Source organism: Penicillium riverlandense (assembly GCF_028828495.1).
Source record: "Penicillium riverlandense strain IBT 135883 chromosome Unknown utg000008l_segment0_segment0, whole genome shotgun sequence".
Lineage (NCBI taxonomy): Eukaryota > Fungi > Ascomycota > Eurotiomycetes > Eurotiales > Aspergillaceae > Penicillium > Penicillium riverlandense.
In genome coordinates this window covers 1,271,170-1,287,880 of record NW_026643199.1, presented here as the reverse complement: position 1 = coordinate 1,287,880, position 16,711 = coordinate 1,271,170, and the positions used below count along the sequence as shown (strand labels likewise).

Sequence of the window (16,711 nt, the reverse complement as noted above, 5' to 3'; positions counted from 1 at the left end):
GCAAAACATAGTCCGTTTTTCTAGCCTTCTAGTCTCAGGTGATATGTTGCTGAGACATTGCTGCAAATAGGTGAGCTGGGACGACCGTTCTTTTTTTATCAATGGAGAAAGAATCATGATTTTTAGTGGAGAATTTCATCCCTTTCGGTATGTATTCCATTGATCTTTAAGGGGCGCATCAGTTGAAGTTTAGCGATATATAATATCCTCATATTGATTTTCTTTGATGAACAGACTTCCAGTGCATTCTTTGTACTTGGATATTTTCCAGAAGATCAAAGCAATGGGCTTGGATTTTGTCTCCTTCTATGTTGACTGGGCATTGGTTGAGGGGACGCCGGGCCAATATAGGGCAGACGGGATTTTCGCCCTTCAGCCGTTCTTCGATGCCGCTATGCAAGCTGGAATTTACTTGACTGCTCGACCGGGGCCTTTTATCAATGCGGAAGTTTCCGGGGGTGGATTTCCAGGATGGGTGGCACGAATACCGGGCAAGCTTCGCGAGGATGACCCATCATATCTCGAGTCCATCACGAAGTATGAATACACTCATCCTTTCATTACTTTCACGCAATATCTTCATCTAACCATTGCTTGACTTCTCCCGCCAGCTATCTCTCCCACGTCGCCACGGACATAGCCAAAGCGCAGATTACTGAAGGAGGACCTGTGGTTCTCTATGTACCAGAGAATGAATATGGCGGGAGTAAGGCCTACATGCAATATGTCATTGATATTGCAAGAAACAATTCGATTGTCCTCCCCATGGTCAACAATGATGGGGGTCCCGCTGGCAACTTCGCCCCCGGCAGTGGAGTGGGTGAAGTTGATGTGTACGGCTTTGATTTTTATCCGTGAGTATCCATCCGAGAGCTACACTACGTCCTTGAGGATACAATGAGAAACTGAAAATCCATGGCCGTGTCCTAGAATGGGAATCAATTTCGATGTAAGTTCTCATAGCCACTCCACGTCGAAGATTTCCAGACTGAGCTCAGACAAGACAAATCCTATCTACTGGCCACCTAATAGCTTGCCGATTTCCATAGTGGAAACCCACCAGAATATCAGCAATTCGACACCATTGGCTATAATGGAGGTAATTTTTGTCTCTTAACTCATTCTTTTTCCTTTTGTTCATTATATCCCCGAAAACATAACCGACAGACCTATGGAATTTTCATTAATGGAATTCTAGTTTCAAGGTGGCTGGCTTGATAGCTGGGGTGGGCCTGGTATATTCAACAATGTCGAATTGACTGACAGTGCATTCGCGAGAATCATGTACAAAAACAACTTCAGCTTCAAAACGGCGCTGATGAATCTTTATATGGTATGTTTGTTTGCTGTACGGCTGTAGAATATCGGATGCTGACATCCCGGAGACTTTTGGAGGCACCAACTGGGGCAACTTAGGATTTCCGGGCAGTTACACTTCGTACGATTACGCTGCGGCTATTTCAGAAACTCGCAATGTGACCCGCGACAAGTATGGCGAGACAAAGTTGATGGCGAATTTCTTAAAGGTTTCTCCCAGTTACCTTGAGAGCGTACCTGACAGCAACTACACGATGGGAATATACACAGACACCAAGGACGTCGCCGTGACTAGGCTCTCTTACAATACTTCAGCCTATTATGTTATCAGGCAGTCTAACTATTCATCATTGAGCACGACCACATACTGCTGGCAACTTTCCACGAGCACCGGCAACTTGACGATCCCACAACTAGATGGGACCTTGTCACTGATTGGTCGAGACTCCAAAATGATAGTGACAGATTATAGTGTTGGTGAGATAAACCTGGTCTATACGACTGCTGATATATTCACGTGGAAGAAGTTCGGTGGCAAGACTGTGCTCGTGTTATATGGATCAGTCGGCGAGTACCACGAGTTCGCAATAAGCACGTCAAAGAGAGCACGTGCTGCGGTGCTCGAGGGACACGAGTCTGACATAAAATCGCAGTACATAAATGGCGCTCTTGTGCTAGGGATGCACGTTTCCCGCACTCGTTACTTGGTGCAAATCGGCAATCTCCTGGTGATTCTTCTTGGTACACTATTGCCGCCATTTTCTTCCAATCTAGTTACACTCGAATGATTGTTTGACTCTTCTGTTAGACCGAGTTACCGCGTACTCCTACTGGGTGCCTCAGCTCTCCACAGGTGCTACTTCCGTTAAGTATGCCAACAGAGCCACTATTGAGAATTCCATCATCGTTGCGGGGGGATACGTGGTCCGAACCGCGTCTCTGCAGGGGAGTGAGCTTCATATATTTGCCGACTTTAACCGCTCTACAACACTCGAGGTTATCGGGGTCCCGCGACAAGTGAGGTCGCTTTTTATCAACGATGAGGCCGTTACGCATTCCATCGGTAACAACGGATTCTGGTCTACCCAAGTCATATATAAAGCCCCAGATCTAGATATCCCATCGTTGCGGAGTTTGGAATGGAAGTACATCGACTCGCTTCCTGAGATCCAGTCTTCATACGATGACTCGCGGTGGGTGGTCGCGAACCATACCACAACGAATAATACCGTCCAACCCCTCTTAACGCCCATGTCTTTGTATTCGACTGACTATGGGTTTTCTGCGGGTTCAGTCATCTATCGCGGTTACTTTACAGCCACTGGGATGGAACGGAAGCTTGCCTTGTCCACACAGGGCGGTGACGCCTTCGGTAGTTCAGTGTGGCTGAACAGTATCTACTTGGGCTCATTTACCGGAAATATTAGCTTTCCAAACTATGCGCCCAGCTTCAACTCATCATATTCCTTGCCAAAGCTCACGGCTGGCCAAGTCTATGTTTTCACTGTCGTGGTGGACAATACCGGTCTCGACGAGGACTGGCTCATGAACGATGGAATGAAATTACCTCGCGGTATTACGAACTATGACCTGGGAGGGCGCACAAAAGACGCAGTTTCCTGGAAGATTACGGGCAATCTTGGGGGCGAGCAGTATGCAGATCTCGTTCGGGGGCCGCTGAACGAAGGGGCCATGTACGCTGAACGTCAGGGATGGCACCAACCAGAGCCTCCCAATCGAAACTGGATCTCATCTAGCCCATTTGATGGGATCAAGAAAGCAGGGATTGGCTTCTACACGGCAAATTTTGACTTGGATATTCCCTCAGGCTGGGATGTGCCTATGTCTTTTGTGTTTAAAAACACGACATCAAGCGCTTACCGAACACAACTGTTTGTGAACGGCTACAACTATGGAAAATATGTCAACAACATTGGTCCACAGGTGTCGTTCCCAGTGCCTCAGGGGATCCTAAATTACAAGGGGAAGAACTGGATTGCTCTCACGCTTTGGGCTCAAGAATTGAATGGTGCGAGCCTGCCGGACCTTTCTTTGGTGTATGAGACACCAGTGATCACGACAATCGACGTTGAACCAGCGCCACAACCCGCATATTCTCTAAGGCCAGGGGCTTACTGATGGTATTTTTGTTCTTGTGGCTTCTCGGTGTTGTCGCTCGCGTGATCATTGAGTAACAAGTGTTGTTAAGAATGGGACTCTCACTGCCTATTTCCCATTTTTTACTAGTAGATAATTGGTAGTTAAGCCCTTAAATTGTTGGTAACTCTCAGACTCCTTCTAATTAGAGATTTATTCATTCGTGATGTGCACTTGGTTTTGAGCTGTCGTATGTGCTAGATTTGACAAGAAGGACTCGTATGGAGGGAGATGCTGCGCATCAGTAGGGCAATTGGGAGTATCGGTAAACTAAGAGAGAGGAAATAAAGGTCTTGTTGTTGCCTATTGTTTGAGCAGACAGTTGTGTCCAGAACAAACAGAAAATTGACCGAGATTAGGTGCATATTTGACGCTCCGGACACGTACACAGTCTCGAATCCAAACAATCCAACAGAGCGTTCCCACCACAAAAGTCTAGTCAGGCTTAGACTACTTTCCTCCTAGTTTGATTTGAGATTCTGGCTCTGTAGCATAGGCGTCGATGCTGGCTCGGCTAAATTCTCGCGCTGGAATTTTCTTAGTAAAAAGAACGTCGAGCTCTTCGAAAGTTCGGCCCTTGGTCTCGGGAAGTCGGAAGAACGCCCAGACAAAGGAGACAAGGCAGGTACCGGCCCAGAAGAGGCCAGCCTTTCCGTGCCAGTTGGCTTCGGTGGGGTTCACCATGTACGGCTCGATGACGTTGCCAATAATTTGCGAAATGTAATAGGCATTTCGGGATAGGCAAATGCTCTTGCTGCGCAAGCGGGTTGCCGACGTTTCCGAGATAATTGCATAACAGACTGGCCCAACTGTAAGGTAGTAAGTGAGCAACCAAGCCAGAACAAAACCAGCCTGTGTGTAGCTACTGGTCGTTCCTTGGCCCGCAGCTGCGGCAACAACACCAACAATAAGCATACAGGCAGTGCAGATGGCAAGACCCCACACATAGAGCGTTCGTCGACCAAAGGCACTGAGTAGGAACCACGACGCGATTGTGCCGAGCGAAGCGAGTCCTAGACCACCACAAGAGAACTTGAATGCGTTCTCTGACGACAGTCCGGCCTGTTCGAAAAAGTATACCGGGGTACCACCAAGCGAGGAGCCGGACCAGACCTGGACGGCAAATGCTAGGCAGACAATCTCCGTTCGATATAAGTCAGTCTTGCGGAAACAGTCCAAGTAGCTTGTGCCGCTCTCAGCCTCCATCTCCAAGTTATTAGTATGTACCATCATGGCAATAACTTGGTTCATGTCAATGTCGGCCGAGCGGGATGCTAGTCTCCCAAGAGATCTCTTGGCCTCCTCCAGCTGACCATTTCTGACGAACCACCAGGGCGACTCCGGGGCGAACCACAGCAGCACCAGTAATGGAATTGGCCAGACCCATTGCACGGCGAATGGGATGCGATACGCCCATTCATCCATCCGACTCACCAGCCCTTCCAAGACACCCGCGGCAATGAGCTGGCCGAGTGCCCAACAAAGGTTCACGTAGGCAGCCAAATATCCACGAAGAGGTAAAGGGCAGACTTCCGACGCGTACGCGGGCGCCATAGTCGCGAAGATCCCCCATGGTACACCGCAGAGTACTAAACCGGCCAAAAGCATTCCGGGATTGACAGCAAAGAACAAAAGGAAGATGAATGCGGTGATAGAGACTAGAGAGGCAAGGAGCACACGACGGTACCCAAATTGATGCGTAAGCCAGCCATTTCCAAACGCGCCGAAGATAGCACCGATCATGGGAGCCAACCCGAGCGCGGACTGCCATGCACCGGCAAGCTGGTATCCAGTACCAGGGTGATATGTGCCATACTTGCGCGCAAAGGCAGGTTGCGCGTAGAGCGAGGTGACAAGGACTATGTCATATCCCTCCATGATGATGGAGGTCGACAAAAGGGCCGACCAAAATATAGCCTTCCAGTAGACACGCACCGCCTCGCGGAGGGTCATGGAGTGCTCCAGAGCGGTTGCGGCGCGGCCATCGTGAACGATGCTCTTGGTGTTGATACATCTCTGTGCGGCCTCCGCGAGCTCGACATGCCGGTTGTCGAGGGATTCTTTGTCATTGTCCATTCCTGCCGAGTTTCTGAGGAGTGGAAAAATTGGTCGTGAGTCTAGGTATCCAGGAAGGACCTTTCAATAGCAGTCTCAGCATGGGTCGCCATATGAAGTGGCCGGAGCGAAGCTTGTATACCACTGTGGTATCTCCGGTGGGGGAGGATAGATCCAAGATTCAGTGAGCAATTCGGTGCTCATTCTCGAGCCCTTTCCAGACCTATTTTCGAGCTCGATGGACCTTACTGCACCGACGGAACATATGAGACGAAGATGTGGCTGCCTTTGGTCCGCTCGTTCCCGCCAGCATCAGAGAACTTGGTCGCCATCGCGTCATGGTGCTGAAGGGGCGATTAACTCAGTGTTAGCATTTACCCCACAATGTAAATCTGGGGTAGGGAGGGTCCTATGCAAGGTTGACTTCTGCGGAGCCGGCAGCTCAAAAGGTTGGCATACCCCGAAACTACGCTCCCGGCGGGATGCCGGCGCCCGCTTCAGTGGCCCCACTTTATCACCGGAAGTATACCATGCTAGGTTAGCTGATCAGCGCTATCGAATTCTACCTAGCTGATAGCTATCCCTAGTTGACGTCTGATGCGGGATTACCACCTTGTATGTGCGTATTATTCAGTAGTGCGGGGATTATCTAGCTAGCCAGGCCTCGTAAATGCCCGCATATGCCTTCGATGTCTTTAGGCTATTTTCAACCCGCGGGCAATTATCAACAATGTTGTAGGTTGGATGGGCTTTTATCCGATGGAATACATGCATACTCCGTATACCTTCCCGGAACGAGTCAGCTTAACAGTGTAACCTTCCAGATTACCTCATTTACCCGACTCACACACCTCATAGTGAATTTACTCCTGAGGTTCTCCCGTGGAGAACATCAGCACTGATTCATTTATAACTGATCTACGCATCAAGAGATCTCCAATAAATTCATCCCGCCGGAGATTTGCCCGGCTACCGTAAAGCACAGGTTTTTCGGTGTCACAAGCCTCCGATTATTAATGGTATAGTCCACAGCTCTTTTCCTTATTCAGGCAGGACGGATTCAAGGAGTTTCTGTGCTTTGGTTTAAAGCAGAGTCGCCCTACACTGAGATTTCATACTAAGAGTTGAATTCTCATTACTCTCATCCTGAATCTGGATCAACAATTATCACAGGCCCCAGGCACCATCGATTGGACCATTCAGTTACAAACCCTGCAATTTAAACCTCAAACATGCTGTATTCAGATGGCGAGCGTCTCATCTTTCGCTATGATGCCGAAATTCTTTGGATTGAGCCATGGGGGCGCGATGCCTTTCGTGTGCGGGCGACCAAGCAAAACCGCATGCCACCGGAGGACTGGGCCTTAACAGTGAAACCGGATATACCAAAACCGGTAATTGAGATAACGGAATCCGCCGGCAGTATCACGAGCGGCAGAGTGCGAGCTGTCGTCAGCAAGTTGGGCAAGCTTATCATCTACCAGACCGACAGCGGAAAGATCCTCTTGGAGGAATACATGCGGAACCGCCGCGATCTGCAAGACGCAAAATGCAGCGCCATTGAAATAGAGGCTCGCGAATTCAAGCCCATCTCGGGGGGCGATTACCATCTCACACTCCGTCTCGAGTCGGTCGATCCCCAAGAGAGGATCTACGGGATGGGCCAGTATCAGCAGCCTTTCCTGGACTTGAAAGGCTTGGATCTCGAGTTGGCCCATCGGAATTCCCAGGCCAGCGTCCCATTCGCTGTTTCTTCCCTCGGATACGGGATTCTCTGGAATAACCCGGCCATTGGTCGTGCTGTGTTTGGGAAAAATATCATGAGCTTTGAAGCGTATTCAACTGCCTCACTTGACTATTGGATTGTAGCAGGAGAAACTCCGAAGGCGATTGTCCAGACATATGCATCGGTGACAGGAACTGTGCCGATGATGCCGGACTATGGGCTGGGGTTTTGGCAATGTAAATTGCGTTACCAAACGCAGGACGAACTACTCAGCGTCGCGCGCGAATACAGACGACGAAATTTGCCTCTTGATCTGATCGTTATTGATTTTTTCCACTGGCCGCTCCAGGGGGAATGGAAATTCGATCCTACCTACTGGCCTGACCCGAGTGCGATGGTCCGCGAGCTGAAATCGATGCAGATCGAACTTATGGTGTCCATCTGGCCGACTGTGGACAAGCGATCAGAAAATTATGCTGAGATGCTTGAATGTGGCTATCTTATTCGGACGGAGCGTGGGATCCGCACCGCAATGGACGTCGAGGGTGAGACTATTCATTGGGATGTGACAAACCCGGAAGCACGCAACTATGTTTGGCAAAAGGCCAAAAGAAACTACTTCTCACATGGCATCAGAACGTTTTGGCTGGATGAAGCGGAACCGGAATACACGGCCTATGACTTTGACAACTACCGCTACTACCTCGGCCCTAACCTACGCATTGGGAATATCTATCCAGTCAACTACTCGCAAGCTTTCTACGAAGGACAGACGACTGAGGGCCAGCAAAACCCCGTTAATCTGGTGCGCTGTGCGTGGGCGGGTTCGCAGCGATTCGGCGCTCTCGTGTGGTCTGGAGACATTGCTTCCTCATGGGAGTCCCTGCGAAATCAACTTGCAGCGGGCCTGAATATGGGTCTTGCAGGAATCCCTTGGTGGACTACAGATATTGGGGGCTTCCATGGTGGTGACCCAAATGATCACGACTTCAGAGAGCTTTTTGTGCGTTGGTTCCAGTGGGGTGCCTTTTGCCCTGTCATGCGTTTACATGGCGACCGTGAGCCACGCCAGCCACAACAGGGAACTACCGGTGGCGCGACTTGCTGTTCGGGCGCCCCTAACGAGGTGTGGTCCTACGGTCCAGAAGTGTATGACATCTGTAAAAAGTACATGACGCTGCGAGAGGAGCTGAGGGATTATACCCGGTCCTTGATGCAAGAGGCACACCAGGATGGTTCCCCTGTCATGCGGACCCTGTTCTATGAATTTCCAGATGATCCTGAATGCTGGAAGACGGAAGATGAATACATGTATGGGTGCAAGTATCTCTGTGCGCCGGTATTGCACCCTGGACAGAAAATCCGAAAAGTCTATCTGCCGAAGCATGCCCAGTGGGAGAGCCTCGAAGATAAGACGACCTACAACGGCGGCTGTACAGTTGAGGTTGACTGTCCAATCGAGTCGATGCCAGTGTTTATCCGCAAGTGATTGGGATGACTTTTAACTTGAGATTTGTTTATATTATGAGTAACCTCAGCGCGAGCTCCAATTGGACATCGGCCATAAAGCATCGCAATGTAATACTCTTGAAACTAAACTTGAGGAATTACATGCATAGTCTTCGAATAGATTGATTTCTAGTTAATATATTCTCATACCGAAGTTATTCCTATCATGAAGCTCTGTATTTTAATTGAGCAAACACTCAAACTCGATTAAGGCCGTCCTAAACGTGCTATCAATATGCTGTTAGAAGAATACAATAACAGCCGACTGATTTGCCTTACATCAATAGTGTGTGATTTTTGGCCAACTGTAAGACAATATTTACTGAAGGGTGTATCAAAACTCAATGAGCCGTCTCAGTGATGATTACCTAGGGAACTAGTTACACGACGATCACTTCTATTGCTCACCAGCCAGGTGTCTTGGAATGTCCACTCCTGAACTCGAATGCGTAGGCCGTATAGTTTGTGCTCTGATTTATTGGAATGATCAAAGTATCATCCGAGTAGGCATGTTCGGAGACTCCAAGATCAACTGGGCCGTATGTTGCAACATAATGACCATCCCCATTAAATGCAAACGATTTAATAGAGACGGATCCTTCAGTGGCCAACCCAATGCTGCTCAGGTTTTCCACATTAATGCTCCAATTTCCTGTTGCTGTCTGACTTCCGGCAAGTATGCGGATGACTTCATCCATTGTAGCATAAATATCGAATTGCAGATTGGCACTGCCGGTAGTGTTTAAACGGGCGCCAGTCATGTTTCGATAATAGTACTCATATACTGGATATTCTGGTCCAGGCATGTAATCTGTCGCAGTGTAGTCGAAAGGGTCGGCTTTGGTGAGAAGGTTTGCCATAAGATCATGTAAGGTATTGCCACTTTGCCAGTTCCCCCGAAGTCCGTACGTTTCATATCGTTCCAGCCTTGAGATCCAAAATGCCGCTCCGGATGGGACTTGCTCTTGGAAAACTGCATATTCGTTGATTATTTGAGGCCGTTCTGGAATCCCATAAGATCGAAGCATTGCAAGCACGGACGGGTAGGTATTGGTGAGGTCATATGCCGATGTTCCAGGCCCAGCTTCAAGATGATAAGCAATTTGGTCAGGAATGGTATTATTTCCCTTAATTTGCTCCATCCAACTAGTCCACCAGATGCTAGTATTATATGGAGCCGCCGCCAGAGTTGGTCCCGATATTTTCACACGATCAAACTGGCGATTGGCGCGTATTATTTTGTGAGTGCGAACGTAAAGGTCGATCCATTGCTGCATGCTTCTCGCCCAAAACCATGATCCATCCGGTTCATTCCAGATATCCCAGACCAAGCCATCAAGGGCATTGTTGGCGGCGAGGTCGGTCATCAGAGTTGTAACGAATGTATCATAATTTGACCAATCACCATTGTCACCAGGCCAAACAGTAGATGAATTTGCTTGGTCAGTGCCCCAGACATCATGCGGAAGCAGAATAAAACCTGCATCGAATTCTCGGCAGGTCCTGTAATCAGTCAAGGTTGAATTGAGCCGACCTTGGTAGTCTGAAAGACCCCATATCCAACCTCGATTTGGTGCTCCTTCCTGAGCACCACCAGCTCGACCATACTGAAATCCTATATTCTCATAAAAATGCGATGGTATTTGGCCGAAAGCGTCAGGGATACCGTAGATAAAACCAGAGGCGAGGTGATGGGAAGGTCCTTTCCGGGCGGCAAGATTGACATAGGTAGCGCCGCCATTATCGTCTCGTTCCACGGAGATAGCCCACACTGTGGACGAAGCAACAAGGGATGCAAGAAGACACTGACTTAGGGAAGACCACATTTTGGTTGGTGCGCAACTAAAAACACGTTCTGCGTCCATTTCTTTGGCATTCAGCCTTTGATTTAAGTATTTTTGGCGTGTAGCTTTCCGTAGTCACCAAGGAACAATCAAGCTATCCCAATTCTAGTAATTTCCCGTAGTTCGCGATTCCTTATTGATGTGTAAGAGTAGTTAAAAGCTTGATTTTCTTGTTCCGGCGGAGTTAAGGGTTTGGACACCGTAATTTACAAATTGACTCAAAGAAATATTCCCGGATATCATCACAAATCCCCTTTATGCATTGACAATCAGGCTAAATCCTTTCCCTCCGAGAGTGGCTTAATTGAAATCAACATTGGTCTGGAACATTTCCCTTTTAATTAGATGCTAGTTCCCTGATCACCTTGTTACGGTAGTAAACATAAAGAAGCTGCCCTCTGTGGGGTACATGTGGGGTACCGATGGCACCGTGGAATACGGAAAGCTAAACTCCACTAATCTTCACCCTCTGTTCCGTACAAGCATGATCTGTGTTACAAGGGCCGTTTTACCCATTACACATATGCAAGGTCCAAAACACCCGCTCCCATCCGCTGACATGAATGATGTTTGTGGCAAAATGTGCGCCCACTTCATACTCGAGCCGGGAACGTCTCGTGTCGATGTAACAATGTATAAAAGGGTGCCAGCGCGTCTATCATTATATCCAAGCACGAGTAAACCTACCTGCCAGCATCATGCCACACTTGTCGAGTCTCGGCAAGGCCGTCCTGTGCTTTGCAAGCGCTATTTTGCAAACGCCCAGCTTCGTCGTGGCAGTCAATCCCATCATCCAAACGCGTTTCACCGCTGACCCTGCCCCTATGGTCTGGAACAACACTGTCTATATATTTACCGACCACGATGAGCCAGGAGCGCAAACAGGTTTCAATATGACCGATTGGCGCCTCTATAGTACGACTGACATGGTCAACTATGTCGATCTGGGAAGCCCGCTTGCGCTGGCCGAATTTTCCTGGGCCTCCTACAATGCTTGGGCTCCGCAGGCGATTGAGAGGGATGGAAAGTTCTACATCTACGTAGCCGCTGGACAAAAGAACGGCAACATGGCAGTCGGCGTTGCCGTGAGTGACAACATCGAAGGCCCTTACAAGGATCCACTCGGCAAGCCACTAGTCGCGACCTCGACTGGAAACATTGATCCTACCGTGTACATCGACGACGATGGTCAAGCTTATCTCTATACGGGTAATCCTACCCTCTACTACGTCAAGCTGAACGAGGACATGATCAGCTATTCTGGAGGCGTCCAGAATGTCTCATTGACCACTCAAGGCTTTGGTGCTCGGCCGAATTTCCTGTACAATCCTGAAAAGCCAACAACCTTCGAAGAAGGCCCTTGGTTCTACAAGCGCAACGGACTCTACTACCTGATGTACGCAGCTGATTGCTGTCCGGAAGATATCCGATACTCGACTTCGAACGGCCCTACAGGACCGTGGCAGTATCAAGGTGCTATTATGGCTGAGCAAGGCGGATGCCTTGGTAACCATGCTGGTGTTATCGACTACAAAGGCAACTCGTACTTCTTCTATCACAATCAAGGAGTAGCTGGTGGCGGTCAGTACGATCGCTCTGTCTGCGTGGAGCAGTTCACATACAAGTCGAATAACTTGTTTCCAACGATCAAAATGACATATACAGGAGCGCCTCAGATCGGCACATTGGACCCTTACCAACGGGTCGAGGCTGAGACAATGGCAGACTCGTATGGTGTCAACACACAGCCTTGTAGCCAGGGTACACAGAATATCTACGCTATCGAGGACGGTTACTGGCTTATGGTTGAGGGTGTTGATTTTGGTTCAGGAGCATCCAAATGGACTGCATCGGTTGCGTCCGACACGCAGGGGGGTAGGATTGAGCTTAGGCTTGGCAGCGTCACTGGTACGGTTGTTGGCTCTTTGACTGTTCCAGATACTGGAGGATGGCAGAGCTGGAAGACTATGTCTACCTCCGTCAGTGGGGCGACCGGTGTGAAAAACCTCTATTTGGTGTTTAGAGGCGAGCCCGGCTTTCTGTTCAACGTCGACTACTGGTTGTTTTCAAAGTGAAAAGTAGCCTCGGGTGTTATATTGTTACCGCTCTAATAAAAGGAAGTGACCTGTGCTTGAAACCTTGTATCTACTATCCCTTTCACGGCGTCGATTCGAGTCGAGTCAATCCGTTCAAGTATCTACCCCAATGCATTGACCACACCAGCCTGGCTTTAGAAGCACTTCCAATTTCCGCTACAGCTTAGCGGTAGGCCCCAAGAGATGCCTCATCTCAGAGTTCGGGTACTCGACGTTCTGGGAGGAATCGGGTCGCTGTCTATCCCAAGCCCACTTCTCCACCAATTCGGGCGCTAACTCGCCCTCAAGCATTTGTGTGATGTACTTTCCAAGCACAGGGAAGAACTTGAAGCCGTGGAACGAACCGCAAGTGGCGATGTAGAGACCCTTCGAGGCCGAGTGAGGAGAAATGATAAAATCAGAAGTGGTGGTAAAAGCGTCCCTTTGGAATGTTAGTTATATCTTATTTGCCATGTTATTACTATTGACGGTGTACTCACCAGCAAATTCGGTGTTTCGTCATCTCCCAACTCGCACTCTCGGGCCCGTACCACAGATTTCTGGACTCGACAATGTCCTGCTTGAGAGGTCCGGGAACCTTCCACTGGTTGTAGTCGCGCGAAGGCGGAGGAGAAGAGATGTGACGGCCAGGCAACACCTCTCGAGTGTTTGTGAAAATCTTGGATCCCCACCACTTGAGCTCTCCGTCCTTGGTAGGTGGAAGGCTACCAATGAAGGGCTTGCCTGTCGACAGTTAGCCGCAGTCGTGCAATCATACCAAAAGAGTTACCTTCGTCAGGTGTGTAGCCCTGGAATCCAACGGGCATGTTCTTAAACTTCTTGTGCTGCTCCTCATTGAGCTGTGCCATTCCCGTCGTAATACCGGCAGCCAGAATTCGCTCTCCAGCTCGAAGTCCGGCGTTGCCGCTCTTCGCAGCGCTCCACTCTAGTAATGTGGGCGTGAAAGCGCCAGCAGCGATGATAACATGCGTAGCCGACAAGGTCTCTCCAGATCTCGTCTTGGCACCGGTGCAAGAACCGCGACCATCGAACTCGAGACTGGCGACATCAGCCGTCACATACTCAACGCCCAATTCCAAGCACTTTTTCGTGACTGCTCGAAGAGCATCTCCAGCAGCGGCCCAGCCACTGGCCCTGTTCACCAGAACCTCCTTAACGCCAGTATAGTCAGCATTGTCAAAAAGTCCGCTGTAAAGCTTTCGGGCCTCAGCGACAGGCAGGGCAATGATATCGTCATTGCGGCCGAGCTCCTTGTGATTGGTAATGACGTTTTGTGCGTAGTTGCTGCGGCAAGTCCAGTAGACACCAGTCTGGGTGAAATAAGGCTGCCAGAGGGGATCCGATTTGAAAATGTCCTGAGCCTCCAGAGCCAGTCTACAGTAGACCTTGTCGTCGTAGTCGGCGCGAACCACCTTGTTCCAATCCCATGATGCAGCCACACGAGACTCGGCATCGTATGCATCTCGGTCCACCAGGGTCACCGACGCATTGGGGTACTTTTGGATGAGGTGATAGGCAGTTGACACACCAAAGACACCCGCGCCGATAATGAGGTACGAGGGGTTGTTTCCTAGGGCCATGTTGAAAGTGACGCCAACAATTTGCAGCAGCAAATGAGTCCCGGCAGCGGCTCAACGATAAATGTGCATTTCGAGTTTGCTTGGAGCGAATTGACGGCTATTTGTTAATCGGAACGACGACTTCAGTCCCGTCCCGCTGTCGGTCGGAGCCCGGCCGAACCGATCACGTGGGAGTATAGATTAGGCAGTTTAGTCCAGAGGAGAAGCTTCCATATTTAGAAGTAGCTCACGTGGTCCAAAAATGCTTTAAACAGGAGCTGGGGCGCAACTGCTTACGTGGCTGTCGCGAAGATGAAGAGCACAAAGTGGGCGCCTGGTTTCTCGAAAAGAAGTTGACCTCGACATTCGCCGAAGAGAATCTCTATGGCCCGTTTCCGCAATGCGATTTAGATACACACTACAACCATATGCTCTTCAAAATGGGGAATTTAGTATGCGGCAAATACTCACTCTACCCCAGCATTTCGCCAATCCACGGTCTGAAGTTGTTCATCCATTTATGTGATATTGGCCTCAAGAGGACAAAGTATCATGCTCAGTCGATTCTTCTTATACTGTACGGAGAAGGAGCTAAATGGGAGGATTTCCAACGACTCTACCGACGACTCTATCATGAAAGATCTATCTGATAGAAACCAAGGGATTGAGAACATGATTGAAATGTCTAAACTAGGAAATGTGGGGAATAAAATGTTATCGACGATCAACTTGCGGGTTCGGGGTTCATGCCGTAGGCCGCTTAGCGATGACGCGCTGATAACTACCATAATTCCGACCTTCTTATTTCGCATTTCTCTAAACATATTCTGGCCACTCCAGGTGCCAGTCGCAATGAGAGACACGGAAGAATTTTATTTAAATGCTCCGGACGTCGAACAAATGGATGCGGAGCAGACCGATTCGAGGCAGAGGGAATCCAAATGGACAAAACTCTGTGTTCTCATCGGCTCTGGGATTCTCCAGCTACCAATATGGGGTACGTTCCGCCACGCGTCTGGATGGCCACGCTACTTACTCACATGTAGGCTTTGCGATGAGCTACGGTGTCTTCCAGGAATATTACTTTGACAACTGGACTTTTGAAGGAGACCGCAACATTACGGGTGTAATCGGTACGACCGCTAATGGTGTCATGTACCTATCCATGCCCTTCCTCTTCGCGCTATTCACAAGACGATGGGCTCATCGACGCCAACTTGCTGCTCTTTGCGGCACAGTGATCGCATGCGTCAGTTTTTTTCTTTCCTCTTACAGCACCACTGTCTGGCACTTGCTCGCAACTCAGGGCATCACATCTGCGTTGGGCTGTGCCCTCGTCTATAGCCCAACCACACTCTCTCTCGGCGAGTGGTATACTACCAGCAACCGTGCTTTAGCATATGGGATCGTTCTGTCTTGCAAGAACATCGTTGGGACCAGCTGCCCATTCATGCTTCGATCTTTGATCGATGCCTACGGCTATCGGACCACTCTGAAAGCCTGGACCGCGATTGTGGGTGGGTTAAGTATCTTTGCTATCTTCTTGATACCAACCCACCCTTCGAAAGTCTCGATCCACCGAACTCGAGCACGCAAGATTCCCTGGAATTTCCTCAGACACCGATCGATCTACTTCTACAGCATCGCCATTATCTTCCAAAGCTCTGGCTATGGTATTCCGCAAACCTATTTGAGCACCTATGCCCGAGACATTGCCTTGTTGTCTCAGACCTCAGGCACTCTGATGCTGGCTCTTTTCAATGCGCCCGGCATCGTTGCGTCCTCCTTCTTTGGATGGCTGAGCGACAATAAGCGAATAACTCTCTCAGTACAGACTGTAGCTGCAATTCCACCTATTTGCTCTGCCCTTGCCACTTTCTTCTTCTGGGGATTGACCACGCAGGGCGCCATTGGCCTCCTCATTGTTTTCTCCATGACGTTCGGGTTCTTCTCCAGTGGCTATAGCGCTACCTGGGGAGGGATGCTCACACAGATGGAGCGCGAGTCTGCTGAGAGGAACGAGGCCGTTGATCCTGGTATGCTCTACGGTCTGCTAAATGGTGTCAGAGGGATTGGATATGCAAGTGGCGGGATTGCTGGTGCAGGACTACTAAAGGCTGGAACTATATTGGCCAGTCAGCGCTTTGCTTATGGGACCTCTTACGGACCCCTTATTCTCTTTACGGGTCTTTCTTCGCTCCTTGGAGGCTGGGTCGTGCTATGGAGATGGAATCCGAGGAGACTCTTTCCATTACTATCGAGAGGGTAAGGCGAGCTAATGCGTTCGGTACTTCACGCACTATGGAAACGACTTCATCTATAACTATAAGAACTGCCTAGAACATTACATAATTTAGTAAATGACTGAGAGGAAGCTAATCTCTTTAATCTCCCGGTGAGTTTTCGCTATTCTTTGGTGGGTTCTATTCGCTAGGACAAGTCGCGCCC

The 16,711-nt window shown here is 49.4% G+C and overlaps 7 protein-coding genes across 7 annotated transcripts; 4 read left to right on the top strand and 3 right to left on the bottom strand.

The window, feature by feature from the left end:
- Positions 1 to 283: 283 nt before the first annotated feature.
- On the top strand, positions 284 to 3,456 carry N7474_009514 (glycoside hydrolase family 35 protein; the record flags this gene model as incomplete). The annotated part of the gene is made up of 6 exons (XM_057200924.1): positions 284 to 537; positions 612 to 854; positions 931 to 949; positions 1,199 to 1,333; positions 1,386 to 2,058; positions 2,126 to 3,456. The coding sequence occupies 6 exons, from the start codon at positions 284 to 286 to the stop codon at positions 3,454 to 3,456; spliced, it is 2,655 nt and encodes an 884-aa protein (XP_057048911.1).
- Positions 3,457 to 3,924: 468 nt separating this feature from the next.
- On the bottom strand, positions 3,925 to 5,550 carry N7474_009513 (uncharacterized protein; the record flags this gene model as incomplete). Its single annotated transcript, XM_057200923.1, has 1 exon — positions 3,925 to 5,550. One exon carries the CDS (start codon positions 5,548 to 5,550, stop codon positions 3,925 to 3,927), a length of 1,626 nt encoding a protein of 541 aa, XP_057048910.1.
- Positions 5,551 to 6,761: 1,211 nt separating this feature from the next.
- N7474_009512 (putative glycosyl hydrolase) lies at positions 6,762 to 8,744 on the top strand (the record flags this gene model as incomplete). The annotated part of the gene is made up of 1 exon (XM_057200922.1): positions 6,762 to 8,744. One exon carries the CDS (start codon positions 6,762 to 6,764, stop codon positions 8,742 to 8,744), a length of 1,983 nt encoding a protein of 660 aa, XP_057048909.1.
- A 424-nt stretch (positions 8,745 to 9,168) lies between these two features.
- N7474_009511 (uncharacterized protein) lies at positions 9,169 to 10,590 on the bottom strand (the record flags this gene model as incomplete). Its single annotated transcript, XM_057200921.1, has 1 exon — positions 9,169 to 10,590. One exon carries the CDS (start codon positions 10,588 to 10,590, stop codon positions 9,169 to 9,171), a length of 1,422 nt encoding a protein of 473 aa, XP_057048908.1.
- Positions 10,591 to 11,306: 716 nt separating this feature from the next.
- N7474_009510 (glycoside hydrolase family 43 protein) lies at positions 11,307 to 12,683 on the top strand (the record flags this gene model as incomplete). Its single annotated transcript, XM_057200920.1, has 1 exon — positions 11,307 to 12,683. One exon carries the CDS (start codon positions 11,307 to 11,309, stop codon positions 12,681 to 12,683), a length of 1,377 nt encoding a protein of 458 aa, XP_057048907.1.
- Positions 12,684 to 12,860: 177 nt separating this feature from the next.
- Positions 12,861 to 14,284, bottom strand: N7474_009509 (NAD(P)/FAD-dependent oxidoreductase; the record flags this gene model as incomplete). The annotated part of the gene is made up of 3 exons (XM_057200919.1): positions 12,861 to 13,125; positions 13,184 to 13,427; positions 13,474 to 14,284. The coding sequence occupies 3 exons, from the start codon at positions 14,282 to 14,284 to the stop codon at positions 12,861 to 12,863; spliced, it is 1,320 nt and encodes a 439-aa protein (XP_057048906.1).
- An 831-nt stretch (positions 14,285 to 15,115) lies between these two features.
- N7474_009508 (monocarboxylate transporter) lies at positions 15,116 to 16,532 on the top strand (the record flags this gene model as incomplete). The annotated part of the gene is made up of 2 exons (XM_057200918.1): positions 15,116 to 15,260; positions 15,310 to 16,532. The coding sequence occupies 2 exons, from the start codon at positions 15,116 to 15,118 to the stop codon at positions 16,530 to 16,532; spliced, it is 1,368 nt and encodes a 455-aa protein (XP_057048905.1).
- Positions 16,533 to 16,711: the final 179 nt, after the last annotated feature.